A 17,500-nucleotide genomic window follows, 5' to 3' on the forward strand; every position below is an offset into this window, starting at 1 on the left:
CATTTTGTTAAAGGTCCCCAAAGCGCACACATCCCTGGGTCGCTCCCTCATCCTCCACATACAACACCCGTTCTGCCAGTCCCATTCTGTTAAAGGTCCCTGGGTCTCTCCTCATCCTCCACATACAACACCCGTTCTGCCAGTCCCATTCTGTTAAAGGTCCCCAAACCCGTTCTACCAGTCCACACATCCCTGGGTCAGCTCCTCATCCTCCACATACAACACCCGTTCTGCCAGTCCCCCAGGTTCCCTGGGTGTTACAACACCCGTTCTGCCAGTCCCCTGTTAAAGCGCACACATCCCTGTTAAAGGTGCTCCCCTCATCCTCATCCTCCAGTCCCACATTCAACACATCCCGTCCTCATCCTCCACCAGTCCCATTCTGTTAAAGGTCCCCTGGCACACATCCCTGGGTCGCCCTCATCCTCCACATACAACACCCGTTCTGCCAGTCCCATTCTGTTAAAGGTCCCCAAAGGCACACATCCCTCCCTCATCCTCCACATTCCACATCCCACAACATCCTCCACATTCACCCGTTCTGCCAGTCCCCTGTTAAAGGTCTGTTCATCCTCCACATACAACAAAGGTCCCCAAAGAACACACATCCCTGGGTCACTCCATCTTTTCAGTTCTCTGCAGCTAGCGACTGGAACGAGCTGCAACAAACACTCTAACTGGACAGTTTTATCTCCATCTCTTCATTAAAAGACTCCATCATGGACTCTTACTGAAAGTTGTGGCTGCTTTGTGTGATGTATCGTTGTCTCTACCTTCTTGCCTTTTTTGCTGTTGTCTATAAATAATGTTTGTTCCATGTTTTGTGCTAATATGTTGTGTTGCTCCCATGTTGTTGTTATGTTGTGTTGCTCCCATGCCGTGTTGTCATGTGTTGCTGCCATGCTATGCTGTTGTCTTTAGGTCTCTCTTTATGTAGTGTTGTGTTGTCTCTCTTGTCGTGATGTGTGTTTTGTCTGTTTATATATATATATATATATTATTATTATATTATTTTTTAATCCCCCCCGCTGGAGACCTTTTGCCATTTTTTCAAATTACTGAATTTAAAATTGATTACATTTAAAAAAAATTGAGTCACAAAATGTGAAAGTCTAGAGTTTACATACACGTTAGCCAAATACATTTAAACTCAGTTTTTCACAATTCCTGACATTTAATTCAGTAAAAATTCCCCGTCTTAGGTCAGTTAGGATCACCACTTTATTTTAAGAATGTGAAATGTCAGAATAATAGTAGAGAGAATTATTTATTTCAGCTTTTATTTCTTTCATCACATTCTCAGTGGGTCAGAAATGTACATACACTCAATTAGTATTTGGTAGAATGGCCTTTAAATTGTTTAACTTGGGTCAAACGTTTCGGGTAGCCTTCCATAAGCTTCCCACAATAAGTTGGGTGAGTTTTGGCCCATTCCTCCTGACAGAGCTGGTCTAACTGAGTCAGGTTTGTAGGCCTCCTTGCTCGCACATGCTTTTTCAGTTCTGCCCACAAATGTTCTATAGGATTGAGGTCAGGGCTTTGTGATGGACACTCCAATACCTTGACTTTGTTGTCCTTAAGCCATTTTGCCACAACTTTGGAAGTATGCTTGGGGTCATTGTCCATTTGGAAGACCCATTTGCAACCAAGCTTTAACTTCCTGACTGATGTCTGAGATGATGCTTCAATATATCCACATCATTTTCCTGCCTCATGATGCCATCTATTTTGTGAAGGGCACCAGTCCCTCCTGCAGCAAAGAACCCCCACAACATGATGCTACCACCCCCGTGCTTCACGGTTGGGTTGGTGTTTTTCGGCTTGCAAGTCTCCCCTTTTCCTCCAAACATAATGATGGTCATTGTGGCCAAACAGTTATATTTTTGTTTCATCAGACCGGAGGACATTTTCTCCAGGAAGTACAATCTTTGACCCCATGTACAGTTGCAAACCGTAGTCTGGCTTGTTTATGGTGGTTTTTAAGCAGTGGCTTCTTCCTTGCTGAGCGGTCAGGTTATGTCGATATAGGACTCGTTTTACTGTGGATATAGATACTTTTGTACATGTTTCCTTTTTGCACCAAAGTACGTTCATCTCTAGGAGACAGAATACGTCTCCTTCCTGAGCTGTATGACGGCTGCATGGTCCCATGGTGTTTAGACTTGCGTACTATTGTTTGTACAGATGAACGTGGTACCTTCAGGCATTTGGAAATTGCTCCCAAGGATGAACCAGACTTGTAGAGGTCTACAATTATTTTTCTGAGGTCTTGGCTCATTTCTTTAGATTTTCCCATGATGTCAAGCAAAGAGGCACTGAGTTTGAAGGTAGGCCTTGAAATACATCCACAGGTACACTTCCAATTAACTCAAACTATGTCAATTAGCCTATCAGAAGCTTCGAAAGCCATGACATCATTTTCTGGAATTTTTCATGCTGTTTAAAGGCACAGTCAACTTAGTGTATGTAAACTTCTGACCCACTGGAATTGTGATACAGTGAATTATAAGTGAAATAATCTGTCTGTAAACAATTGTTTTAAAAATGACTTGTGTCATGCACAAACTGACTTGTTAACAAGAAATTTGTGGAGTCGTTGAAAATCAAGTTTTAATGACTCCGACCTAAGTGTATGTAAACTTCTGACTTCAACTGATAATATCGGATTGTCTTGAAACGGAAAGCATTTTCTCTCTCCCTCCCCCTCTCTCCCCACTCTCCCTCTTCCCACTCTCCCTCCCCCTCTCTCCCTCTCTCCCTCCCCCTCTCCCCCTCTCCCTCCCCCCCTCTCCCCCTCTCCCCCTCTCTCCCTCCCCCTCTCTCCCCCCTCTCTCCCTTCTCTCCCCCTCTCTCCCTCCCTTTCTCCCCCCTCTCTCCCCCTCTCTCCCTCTCTCTGTCCCTCTCTCCCCCTCTCTCTCCCTCTCTCTGTCCCTCTCTCCCCCCTCTCTCCCTCTCTCCCCTCTCTCTCCCATCTCTCTCTCTCCCCACTCTCCCTCTTCCCACTCTCCCTCTTCCCACTCTCCCTCCCCCCCTCCCCTCTCTCCCTCCCCCTCTCTCCCCCTCTCTCCCTCTCTCTCTCCCCCTCTCTCTCCCTCTCTCCCTCTCCCTCTCTCTCTCCCATCTCTCTCTCTCCCATCTCTCTCTTCTCCCTCTTCCCTCTCTCCCTCCCCCCCTCTCCTCTCTCTCTCTCTCTCCCTCTCCCTCTCCCTCTCCCCCTCTCCCTCTCTCCCCCCTCTCTCTCCCCCTCTCTCCCTCTCCCTCCCCCCCCCCCTCTCTCTCCCTCTCTCCTTCCCCCTCTCTCTCTCTCTCTCTCCTTCCCCCTCTCTCTCCTCCCCTCTCTCTCTCTCTCTCCCCTCTCCCCCTCTCCCTCTCCCCCTCTCCCCTCTGTCTCCCTCTCTCTCTCTCTCCCCCCCTCCCTCTCTCTCCCCCTCTCTCCCCCTTTCTCCCCCTCTCTCCCCTCTCCCTCCCCCCCTCTCTCCCCCTCCCCTCCCTCTCTCCCCCTCTCTCCCTTTCTCCCCCTCTCTCCCTCTCTCTCCCTCCCCCTCCCTTTCTCCCTCTCTCTCCCCCTCTCTCCCCCTCTCTCCCTCCTCTCCCTCCCCTCTCCCCCTGTCTCCCCCTCTCTCCCCTCTCCCCCCCACTCTCTCCCCTCTCTCCCCCTCTCTCCCCCTCTCTCTCCCCCTCTCTCCCCCTCCTCTCTCCCCTCTCTCTCTCCCCCCTCTCTCTCCCCCCTCTCTCCCTCCTCTCCCCCCTCTCCCTCCCTCCCTCCCCTCTCCCTCCCTCCCTCCCTCCCCCTCTCTCCCTCTCTCCCTCTCCCTCTCTCCCTCCCTCCCCCCCTCTCTCTCCCCCTCTCTCCCCCTCTCTCTCCCCCTCTCTCCCTCTCTCCCCCTCTCTCCCCCTCTCTCTCCCCCTCATTGTGAGCCCATTACTCTATGAACTTCCCTACAACAGCACCCCTACCCTAACTCGAGAGCCTCCCTCCTCTCCCTCCCCTGGTTCTCCAACTCCCCCTCTCTCCCTCCCCCTCTCTCCCACCTCTCTCCCCTCTCTCCCCCTACTCTGTCCCTCTCTCCCCCTCACACCTCCCCCCTCTCTCAGTACCCCACTCTCTCCCCCCTCTCTCAGGTCTCCCCCTACACACACTCACCTCTCTCCCCCTCTCTCAGGTCTCCCCCTCTCTCTCTCCCCCTGCCCCTCTCAGGTCAGTACCCCCTACACACACTCACCTCCCCCCCTGCAGGTCCCTACCAGAACCCTACACACTCACACCTCCCCCTCTCTCCCTCCCCCTACACACACTCCCTCCCCCCTCAGGTCTCTACCAGAACCCTACTCACCCTCCCCCTCTCTCTCACCCACTCTCTCCCCCTCTCTCTCCCCCCCTCTACCCCCCCTCTCCCCCCTCTCTCCCCCTCTCTCCCCCCCTCTCTCCCCATGCAGGTCATTGTGAGCCCATTACTCTAGAGTTGTGTATGAACTTGCCCTACAACAGCACCACCTACCCTAACTACCTTGGCCACAGTAGAGACTGACCCAGAGCGAGAGCTCTGTTTCCTGGGAGTCTTCTCTGTTCCCAGCCCTGGTTCAGACCAACTGTTATAAATACCTCATGTTCTTCGCCTGTACCATGTTGGTCCCCAAGTGTGACTCCACACACACACCAGAGTGCCCCTGAGTGTTATAAATACCCCACACACACCAGCAGGTCAGTACCAGAACCACTACACACACACACCAGAGGTTGCCCCCTGCAGGTAAGTACCAGAACCACTACACACACACACCAGAGGTTGCCCCCTGCAGGTCAGTACCAGAACCACTACACACACACCAGAGGTTGCCCCCTGCAGGTCAGTACCAGAACCACTACACACACACACCAGAGGTTGCCCCCTGCAGGTCAGTACCAGAACCACTACACACACACACCAGAGGTTGCCCCCCCAGGTAGAGTACCAGAACCACTACACACACACCAGGTTGCCCCCCTGCAGGTAGAGTACCAGAACCACTACACACCAGAGACGTTATAAATACTGCAGGTCCAGTACCAGAACCACTACACACACACACCAGAGGTTGCCCCCTGCAGTCAGTAGAGAACAGTACACACCAGAACCACAGTACTGTTACACACACACCAGAGGTTGCCCCCCTGCAGGTCAGTCAGTAGGCACATCCAGTAGGACCAGACAGACCATCCATACCATCCAGTAGATTACAGTAGAGACTGTTATAAATAACAGAGAGTAGAGACTGTATATAACCAGTAGAGACTGTTATAAATACCATCCAGTAGAGAGACCAGTAGAGACTGTTATAAATACCATCCAGACCAGTAGAGACTGTTATAAATACCAGACAGTAGAGACTGTTATAAATACCATCCAGTAGAGACCAGTAGAGACTGTTACAGAGAGTAGAGACTGTTATAAATACCATCCAGTAGAGACCAAGAGACTGTTATAAATACCAGACAGTAGAGACTGTTATAAATACCATCCAGTAGAGACCAGTAGAGACTGTTATAAATACCAGTAGAGTAGTAGAGACTGTTATAAATACCAGACAGTAGAGACTGTTATAAATACCAGACAGTAGAGACTGTTATAAATACCAGTAGAGACTGTTATAAATACCAGAGAGACCAGTAGAGACTGTTATAAATACCAGACCAGTAGAGACCAGTAGAGACTGTTTATAAATACTGTTATAAATCCAGTAGAGACCAGTAGAGACTGTTATAAATACCAAGTAGAGATACCAGTAGAGACCAGTAGAGAGACCAGTAGAGACTGTTTAAATAACAGTAGAGACCAGACAGTAGAGACTGTTATAAATACCAGTAGAGACTGTTATAAATACCATCCAGTAGAGACCAGTAGAGACTGTTATAAATACCATCCAGTAGAGACTGTTATAAATACCATCCAGTAGAGACCAGTAGAGACTGTTATAAATACCATCCAGTAGAGACTGTTATAAATACCATCCAGTAGAGACAGTAGAGACTGTTATAAATACCAGTAGAGACTGTTATAAATACCAGACAGTAGAGACTGTTATATACAGTAGAGACTGTTATAAATACCAGACAGTAGAGACTGTTATAAATACCAGACAGTAGAGACTGTTATAAATACCATCCAGTAGAGACTGTTATAAATACCACCAGTAGAGACTGTTATAAATACCAGTAGAGACTGTTTATAAATAGAGACTGTTATAAATACCATCCAGTAGAGACTGTTATAAATACCATCCAGTAGAGACTGTTATAAATACCATCCAGTAGAGACTGTTATAAATACCATCCAGTAGAGACTGTTATATAAACCATCCAGTAGAGACTGTTATAAATACCATCCAGTAGAGACTGTTATAAATACCATCCAGTAGAGACCAGTAGAGACTGTTATAAATACCATCCAGTAGAGACCAGTAGAGACTGTTATAAATACCATCCAGTAGAGACCAGTAGAGACTGTGTTATAGACTGTTATAAATACCATCCAGTAGAGACCAGTAGACTGTTATAAATACCATCCAGTAGAGACTGTTATAAATACCAGACAGTAGAGACTGTTATAAATACCAGACAGTAGAGACTGTTATAAATACCAGACAGTAGAGACTGTTATAAATAATCCAGTAGAGACCAGTAGAGACTGTTATAAATACTATCCAGTAGAGACCAGTAGAGACTGTTATAAATACCATCCAGTAGACCAGTAGAGACTGTTATAAATACCAGACAGTAGAGACTGTTATAAATACCAGACAGTAGAGACTGTTATAAATACCAGACAGTAGAGACTGTTATATAAACCATCCAGTAGAGACTGTTATAAATACCATCCAGTAGAGACCAGTAGAGACTGTTATAAATACCATCCAGTAGAGACTGTTATAAATACCATCCAGTAGAGACCAGTTGAGACTGTTATATAAACCATCCAGTAGAGACTGTTATAAATACCATCCAGTAGAGACCAGTAGAGACTGTTATAAATACCAGACAGTAGAGACTGTTATAAATACCAGACAGTAGAGACTGTTATAAATACCAGACAGTAGAGACTGTTATAAATACCAGACAGTAGAGACTGTTATATAAACCATCCAGTAGAGACTGTTATAAATACCATCCAGTAGAGACTGTTATAAATACCATCCAGTAGAGACTGTTATAAATACCATCCAGTAGAGACTGTTATAAATACCATCCAGTAGAGACCGTTATAAAACCATCCAGTAGAGACCATCCAGTATACCATCCAGTAGAGACTGTTATAAATACCATCCAGTAGAGACCAGTAGAGACTGTTATAAATACCATCCAGTAGAGACCAGTAGAGACTGTTATAAATACCAGACAGTAGAGACTGTTATAAATACCACAGTAGAGACTGTTATAAATACCAGATAGAGACCAGTAGAGACCAGTAGAGACTGTTATAAATACCATCCAGTAGAGACCAGTAGAGACTGTTATAAATACCAGATCCAGTAGAGACTGTTTATAAATAGAGACCAGTAGAGAGACAGTAGAGACTGTTATAAATATCCAGTAGAGACCAGTAGAGACCAGTAGAGACTTTTATAAATACCAGACAGTAGAGACTGTTATAAATACCAGACAGTAGAGACTGTTATAAATACCAGACAGTAGAGACTGTTATAAATACCAGACAGTAGAGACTGTTATGAATACCAGACAGTAGAGACTGTTATAAATACCAGACAGTAGAGACTGTTATAAATATCATCAGGTAGAGACCAGTAGAGACTGTTATAAATGCCATCCAGTAGAGACTGGTATAAATACCATCCAGTAGAGACCAGTAGAGACTGTTATAAATGCCATCCAGTAGAGAATGTTATAAATACCAGACAGTAAAGACTGTTATAAATATACCAGACAGTAGAGACTGTTATAAATGCCATCCAGTAGAGAATGTTATAAATACCAGACAGTAGAGACTGTTATAAATACCAGACAGTAGAGACTGTTATAAATACCAGACAGTAGAGACTGTTATAAATGCCATCCAGTAGAGACTGTTATAAATACCTGACAGTAGAGACTTATAAATACCAGACAGTAGAGACTGTTATAAATGCCATCCAGTAGAGACTTTTATAAATACCAGACAGTAGAGACTGTTATAAATACCATCCAGTAGAGACCAGTAGAGACTGTTATAAATACCATCCAGTAGAGACTGTTATAAATACCAGACAGTAGAGACTGTTATAAATGCCAGACAGTAGAGACTGTTATAAATACCATCCAGTAGAGACCGTTATAAATGCCATCCAGTAGAGACCGTTATAAATGCCATCCAGTAGAGACTGTTATAAATGCCAGACAGTAGAGACTGTTATAAATACCAGACAGTAGAGACTGTTATAAATACCATCCAGTAGAGACTGTTATAAATACCATCCAGTAGAGACTGTTATAAATACCATCCAGTAGAGACCAGTAGAGACTGTTATAAATACCATCCAGTAGAGACCAGTAGAGACTGTTATAAATACCATCCAGTATAGACCAGTAGAGACTGTTATAAATACCAGACAGTAGAGACTGATATAAATACCATCCAGTAGAGACCAGTAGAGACTGTTACAAATACCATCCAGTAGAGACTGTTATAAATACCATCCAGTAGAGACCAGTAGAGACTGTTATAAATACCATCCAGTAGAGACCAGTAGAGACTGTTATAAATACCATCCAGTATAAAGACCAGTAGAGACTGTTATAAATACTGTTATAAATACCAGACAGTAGAGACTGATATAAATACCATCCAGTAGAGACCAGTAGAGACTGTTACAAATACCATCCAGTAGAGACTGTTATAAATACCAGACAGTAGAGACTGTTATAAATACCATCAGGTAGAGACTGTTATAAATACCAGACAGTAGAGACTGTTATAAATACCATCCAGTAGAGACTGTGATAAATACCAGACAGTAGAGACTGTGATAAATACCAGACAGTAGAGACTGTGATAAATACCAGACAGTAGAGACTGTGATAAATACCAGACAGTAGAGACTGTTATAAATACCAGACAGTAGAGACTGTTATAAATACCATCCAGTAGAGACTGTTATAAATACCATCCAGTAGAGACTGTTATAAATACCATCCAGTAGAGACTGTTATAAATACCATCCAGTAGAGACCAGTAGAGACTGTTATAAATACCATCCAGTAGAGACCAGTAGAGACTGTTATAAATACCATCCAGTATAGACCAGTAGAGACTGTTATAAATACCAGACAGTAGAGACTGATATAAATACCATCCAGTAGAGACCAGTAGAGACTGTTACAAATACCATCCAGTAGAGACTGTTATAAATACCAGACAGTAGAGACTGTTATAAATACCATCAGGTAGAGACTGTTATAAATACCAGACAGTAGAGACTGTTATAAATACCATCCAGTAGAGACTGTGATAAATACCAGACAGTAGAGACTGTGATAAATACCAGACAGTAGAGACTGTGATAAATACCAGACAGTAGAGACTGTGATAAATACCAGACAGTAGAGACTGTTATAAATACCAGACAGTAGAGACTGTTATAAATACCAGACAGTAGAGACTGTTATAAATACCATCCAGTAGAGACTGTTATAAATATAAATACCAGACAGTAGTGACCAGTAGAGACTTTTATAAATACCAGACAGTAGAGACTGTTATAAAAACCATCCAGTAGAGACTGTTATAAATACCAGACAGTAGAGACTGTTATAAATACCATCCAGTAGAGACCAGTAGACTGTTATAAATACCATCCAGTAGAGACCAGTAGAGACTGTTATAAATACCATCCAGTAGAGACCAGTAGAGACTGTTATAAATACCAGACAGTAGAGACTGTTATAAATACCAAACAGTAGAGACTGTTATAAATACCAGACAGTAGAGACTGTTATAAATACCAGACAGTAGAGACCAGTAGAGACTGTTATAAATACCATCCAGTAGAGACTGTTATAAATACCAGACAGTAGAGACTGTTATAAATACCAGACAGTAGAGACTGTTATAAATACCATCAGGTAGATACTGTTATAAATACCAGACAGTAGATACTGTTATAAATACCAGACAGTAGAGACTGTGATAAATACCAGACAGTAGAGACTGTGATAAATACCAGACAGTAGAGACTGTGATAAATACCAGACAGTAGAGACTGTGATAAATACCAGACAGTAGAGACTGTTATAAATACCAGACAGTAGAGACTGTTATAAATACCAGACAGTAGAGACTGTTATAAATATCATCAGGTAGAGACCAGTAGAGACTGTTATAAATGCCATCCAGTAGAGACTGTTATAAATACCATCCAGTAGAGACCAGTAGAGACTGTTATAAATGCCATCCAGTAGAGACTGTTATAAATACCAGACAGTAGAGACTGTTATAAATACCGGACAGTAGAGACTGTTATAAATACCAGACAGTAGAGACTGTTATAAATGCCAGACAGTAGAGACTGTTATAAATACCAGACAGTAGAGACTGTTATAAATGCCATCCAGTAGAGACTGTTATAAATGCCATCCAGTAGAGACTGTTATAAATACCTGACAGTAGAGACTGTTATAAATACCATCCAGTAGAGACCAGTAGAGACTGTTTTAAATACCATCCAGTAGAGACTGTGATAAATACCATCCAGTAGAGACTGTGATAAATACCATCCAGTAGAGACTGTGATAAATACCATCCAGTAGAGACCAGTAGAGACTGTTATAAATACCATCCAGTAGAGACTGTTATAAATACCATCCAGTAGAGACTGTTATAAATACCATCCAGTAGAGACTGTTATATATACCATCCAGTAGAGACTGTTATAAATACCATCCAGTAGAGACCAGTAGAGACTGTTATAAATACCAGACAGTAGAGACCAGTAGAGACTGTTATAAAAACCATCCAGTAGAGACCAGTAGAGACTGTTATAAATACCATCCAGTAGAGACCAGTAGAGACTGTTATAAATACCATCCAGTAGAGACCAGTAGAGACTGTTATAAATACCAGACAGTAGAGACTGTTATAAATACCAGACAGTAGAGACTGTTATAAATACCAGACAGTAGAGACTGTTATAAATACCATCCAGTAGAGACCAGTAGAGACTGTTATAAATACCATCCAGTAGAGACTGTTATAAATACCAGACAGTAGAGACTGTTATAAATACCATCAGGTAGAGACTGTTATAAATACCAGACAGTAGAGACTGTTATAAATACCATCCAGTAGAGACTGTTATAAATACCATCCAGTAGAGACTGTGATAAATACCAGACAGTAGAGACTGTGATAAATACCAGACAGTAGAGACTGTTATAAATACCAGACAGTAGAGACTGTTATAAATACCAGACAGTAGAGACTGTTATAAATATCATCAGGTAGAGACCAGTAGAGACTGTTATAAATGCCATCCAGTAGAGACTGTTATAAATACCATCCAGTAGAGACCAGTAGAGACTGTTATAAATGCCATCCAGTAGAGACTGTTATAAATGCCATCCAGTAGAGACTGTTATAAATGCCATCCAGTAGACTGTTATAAATACCAGACAGTAGAGACTGTTATAAATGCCATCCAGTAGAGACTGTTATAAATACCAGACAGTAGAGACTGTTATAAATACCATCCAGTAGAGACCAGTAGAGACTGTGATAAATACCATCCAGTAGAGACTGTTATAAATACCATCCAGTAGAGACTGTGATAAATACCATCCAGTAGAGACTGTTATAAATACCATCCAGTAGAGACTGTGATAAATACCATCCAGTAGAGACTGTGATAAATACCATCCAGTAGAGACTGTGATAAATACCATCCAGTAGAGACTGTGATAAATACCAGACAGTTGAGACTGTTATAAATACCAGACCAGTGGGGTCTCTACTTTTAACAAGGCTAATCTGTAAACAAGACTCCTTAAATTTTATCAGCATATCGATTGTGCACCCAGGGGTGGAAAAACCTTGGATCACTGTTACTCTAACTTCCGCGACACATATAAGGCCCTGCCCCCCCCCCCCCCTTTCGGAAAAGCTGACCACGACTCCATTTTGCTGATACCTGCCTACAGACAGAAACTAAAACAAGAAGCTCCCACGCTGAGGTCTGTCCAACACTGGTCCGACCAAGCTGACTCCACACTCCAAGACTGCTTCCGTCACGTGGACTGGGACATGTTTCGTGTTGCGTCAAATAACAACATTGACGAATACGCTGATTCGGTGTGCGAGTTCATTAGAACATGCGTTGAAGATGTCGTTCCCATAGCAACGATTAAAACATTCCCTAACCAGAAACCGTGGATTGATGGCAGCATTCACGTGAAACTGAAAGTGCGAACCACTGCTTTCAATCAGGGCAAGGTGTCTGGTAACATGACCGTTTACAAACAGTGCAGCTATTCCCTCCGCAAGGCTATCAAACAAGCTAAGCGTCAGGACAGAGACAAAGTAGAATCTCAATTCAACGGCTCAGACACAAGAGGCATGTGGCAGGGTCTACAGTCAATCACGGACTACAGGAAGAAATCCAGCCCAGTCACGGACCAGGATGTCTTGCTCCCAGGCAGACTAAATAACTTTTTTGCCCGCTTTGAGGACAATACAGTGCCACTGACACGGCCTGCAACGGAAAAATGTGGTCTCTCCTTCACTGCAGCCGAGGTGAGTAAAACATTTAAACGTATTAACCCTCGCAAGGCTGCAGGCCCAGACGGCATCCCCAGCCGCGCCCTCAGAGCATGCGCAGACCAGCTGGCTGGTGTGTTTACGGACATATTCAATCAATCCCTATACCAGTCTGCTGTTCCCACATGCTTCAAGAGGGCCACCATTGTTCCTGTTCCCAAGAAAGCTAAGGTAACTGAGCTAAACGACTACCGCCCCGTAGCACTCACTTCCGTCATCATGAAGTGCTTTGAGAGACTAGTCAAGGACCATATCACCTCCACCCTACCTGACACCCTAGACCCACTCCAATTTGCTTACCGCCCAAATAGGTCCACAGACGATGCAATCTCAACCACACTGCACACTGCCCTAACCCATCTGGACAAGAGGAATGCCTATGTGAGAATGCTGTTCATCGACTACAGCTCGGCATTCAACACCATAGTACCCTCCAAGCTCGTCATCAAGCTCAAGACCCTGGGTCTCGACCCCGCCCTGTGCAACTGGGTACTGGACTTCCTGACGGGCCGCCCCCAGGTGGTGAGGGTAGGTAACAACATCTCCTCCCCGCTGATCCTCAACACTGGGGCTCCACAAGGGTGCGTTCTGAGCCCTCTCCTGTACTCCCTGTTCACCCACGACTGCGTGGCCACGCACGCCTCCAACTCAATCATCAAGTTTGCGGACGACACAACAGTGGTAGGCTTGATTACCAACAACGACGAGACGGCCTACAGGGAGGAGGTGAGGGCCCTCGGAGTGTGGTGTCAGGAAAACAACCTCACACTCAACGTCAACAAAACTAAGGAGATGATTGTGGACTTCAGGAAACAGCAGAGGGAACACCCCCCTATCCACATCGATGGAACAGTAGTGGAGAGGGTAGTAAGTTTTTAAGTTCCCCGGCATACACATCACAGACAAACTGAATTGGTCCACTCACACACAGACAGCCTCGTGAAGAAGGCGCAGCAGCGCCTCTTCAACCTCAGGAGGCTGAAGAAATTCGGCTTGTCACCAAAAGCACTCACAAACTTCTACAGATGCACAATCGAGAGCATCCTGGCGGGCTGTATCACCGCCTGGTACGGCAACTGCTCCGCCCTCAACCGTAAGGCTCTCCAGAGGGTAGTGAGGTCTGCACAACGCATCACCGGGGGCAAACTACCTGCCCTCCAGGACACCTACACCACCCGATGTTACAGGAAGGCCATAAAGATCATCAAGGACATCAACCACCCGAGCCACTGCCTGTTCACCCCGCTATCATCCAGAAGGCGAGGTCAGTACAGGTGCATCAAAGCTGGGACCGAGAGACTGAAAAACAGCTTCTATCTCAAGGCCATCAGACTGTTAAACAGCCACCACTAACATTGAGTGGCTGCTGCCAACACACTGACACTGACTCAACTCCAGCCACTTCAATAATGGGAATTGATGGGAAATTATGTAAATATATCACTAGCCACTTTAAACAATGCTACCTTATATAATGTTACTTACCCTACATTATTCATCTCATATGCATACGTATATACTGTACTCTATATCATCGACTGCATCCTTATGTAATACATGTATCACTAGCCACTTTAACTATGCCACTTTGTTTACATACTCATCTCATATGTATATACTGTACTCGATACCATCTACTGTATCTTGCCTATGCTGCTCTGCACCATCACTCATTCATATCTTTATGTACATATTCTTTATCCCCTTACACTGTGTATAAGACAGTAGTTTAGGAATTGTTAGTTAGATTACTTGTTGGTTATTACTGCATTGTCGGAACTAGAAGCACAAGCATTTCGCTACACTCGCATTAACATCTGCTAACCATGTGTATGTGACAAATAAAATTTGATTTGATTTGAGTAGAGACTGTTATAAATACCAGACAGTAGAGACTGTTATAAATACCAGACAGTAGAGACCAGTAGAGACTGTTATAAATACCAGACAGTAGAGACTGTTATAAATACCAGACAGTAGAGACTGTTATGAATACCAGACAGTAGAGACTGTTATAAATACCAGACAGTAGAGACTGTTATAAATACCAGACAGTAGAGACCAGTAGAGACTGTTATAAATACCAGACAGTAGAGACCAGTAGAGACTGTTATAAATACCAGACAGTAGAGACTGTTATAAATACCATCCAGTGGAGACTGTTATAAATACCAGACAGCAGAGACCAGTAGAGACTGTTATAAATACCAGACAGTAGAGACTGTTATAAATACCAGACAGTAGAGACTGTTATAAATACCAGACAGTAGAGACTGTTATAAATACCAGACAGTAGAGACTGTTATAAATACCAGACAGTAGAGACTGTTATAAATACCAGACAGTAGAGACTGTTATAAATACCAGACAGTAGAGACCAGTAGAGACTGTTATTAATACCAGACAGTAGAGACTGTTATAAATACCATCCAGTGGAGACTGTTATAAATGCCAGACAGTAGAGACTGTTATAAATACCAGACAGTAGAGACTGTTATAAATACCATCCAGTGGAGACTGTTATAAATACCAGACAGTAGAGACTGTTATAAATACCAGACAGTAGAGACTGTTATAAATACCAGACAGTAGAGATTGTTATAAATACCAGACAGTAGAGATTGTTATAAATACCAGACAGTAGAGACTGTTATAAATACCAGACAGTAGAGACTGTTATAAATACCATCCAGTAGAGACTGTTATAAATACCATCCAGTAGAGACTGTTATTAATTTATGTTTATCTGTGTGTTGTAAACTCAGCAAAAAATGAGATGTCCTTTTTTCATGACCCTGTCTCAAAGATAATTCTTAAAATTAGTTATATCTTCTCAGATCTTCTTTTTAAAGGGTTTAAACACTGTTTCCCATGCTTGTTCAATGAACCATAAACAATTAATGAACATGCACCTGTGGAACGGTCGTTAAGACACTAACAGCTGACAGACGGTAGGCAATTATGGTCACAGTTATGAAAACGTAGGACACTAAAGAGGCCTTTCTACTGACTCTGAAAAACACTAAAGAAAGATGCCCAAGGTCCCTTCTCATCTGTGTGAACGTGCCTTAGGCATGCTGCAAGGAGGCATGAGGACTGTAGATGTGGGCAGGGCAATAAATTGCAATGTCCGTACTGTGAGACGCCTAAGATAGCACTACAGGGAGACGGGACGGACAGCTGATTGTCCTCGCAGTGGCAGACCAGGTGTAACAACACCTGCACAGGATCGGTACATCCGAACATCACACCTGCGGGACAGGTACAGGATGGCAACAACAACTGCCCGAGTTACACCAGGAACGTACAATCCCTCCATCAGTGCTCAGACTGTCCGCAACAAACAGAGAGCCTGGACTGAGGACTTGTAGGCCTGTTGTAAGGCAGGTCCTCACCAGATATCACCGGCAACAACATCGCCTATGGGCACAAACCCACCGTCGCTGGGCCAGACAGGACTGGCAAAATGTGCTCTTCACTGACGGTTTTGTCTCACCAGGGGTGATGGTCAGATTTGCGTTTATCGTCGAAGGAATGAGCGTTACACCGAGGCCTGATCTCTGGAGCGGGATCGATTTGGAGGTGGAGGGTCTGTCATGGTTGGTGTGTCACAGCATTATCGGACTGAGCTTGTTGTCGTTGCAGGCAATCTCAACGCTGTGCGTTACAGGGAAGACATCATCCTCTCTCATGTGGTACCCTTCCTGCAGGCTCATCCTGACATGACCCTCCAGCATGACAATGCCACCAGCCATACTGCTCGTTCTGTGCGTGATTTCCTGCAAGACAGGAATGTCAGTGTTCTGCCGTGGTCAGTGATGAGCCTGGATCTCAATCCCATTGAGCACGTCTGGGACCTGTTGGATTGGAGGGTGAGGGCTAGGGCCATTCCCCCCAGAAATGTCCGGGAACTTGCAGGTGCCTTGGTGGAAGAGTGGGGTAACATCTCACAGCAAGAACGGGCAAATCTGGTTCCGTCCATGAGGAGGAGATGCACTGCTGTACTTAATGCAGCTGGTGGCCACACCAGATACTGACTGTTACTTTTGATTTTGACCCCCCCTTTGTTCAGGGACACATTATGCTGTTAGTCACATGTCTGTGGAACTTGTTCAGTTTGTCTCAGTTGTTGAATCTTATGTTCATACGAATATTTACACATGTTACGTTTGCTGAAAATAAACGCAGTTTACAGTGAGCGGACGTTTCTTTTTCTGCTGAGTTTAGATATAATGTACATTTATCTGTGTTGTTGTAGGTCATTGTGTCGGAGCTCTAAGGAGCGCTGTGAGTCTGTGCTGGGTATTGTGGGTCTTCAATGGCCGGAGGACACAGACTGTAACCAGTTCCCCGAAGACGGACCCACCTGTCTCCTACCTGACCCGGATGTTGATGGTTAGTAGAAGGGAGGTGGCTTGGTTATTCTACCTGACCCGGATGTTGATGGTTAGTAAAAGGGAGGTGGCTTGGTTATTCTACATGACCCGGATGTTGATGGTTAGTAGAAGGGAGGGGCTTGGTTATTCTACCTGACCCGGATGTTGATGGTTAGTAGAAGGGAGGGGCTTGGTTATTCTACCTGACCCGGATGTTGATGGTTAGTAGAAGGGAGGGGCTTGGTTATTCTTCACCTGTCTCCTACCTGACCCGGATGTTGATGGTTAGTAGAAGGGAGGTGGCTTGGTTATTCTACCTGACCCGGATGTTGATGGTTAGTAGAA

At 44.3% G+C, this 17,500-nt stretch overlaps 1 protein-coding gene across 1 annotated transcript in view; it reads left to right on the top strand.

Annotated features, from left to right (window-relative positions):
• Window positions 1-17,500, top strand: part of corin (corin, serine peptidase) — a 136,220-nt gene that overhangs the window by 94,801 nt on the left and 23,919 nt on the right. The window contains 4 exon segments of the mRNA XM_064940870.1: window positions 4,438-4,520; window positions 4,523-4,647; window positions 5,129-5,158; window positions 17,038-17,174. Of these exon segments, the coding sequence (XP_064796942.1) occupies window positions 4,438-4,520; window positions 4,523-4,647; window positions 5,129-5,158; window positions 17,038-17,174 (375 nt within the window).

The sequence above is a fragment of the Oncorhynchus masou genome, chromosome 27 (assembly GCF_036934945.1).
Source record: "Oncorhynchus masou masou isolate Uvic2021 chromosome 27, UVic_Omas_1.1, whole genome shotgun sequence".
NCBI lineage: Eukaryota > Metazoa > Chordata > Actinopteri > Salmoniformes > Salmonidae > Oncorhynchus > Oncorhynchus masou.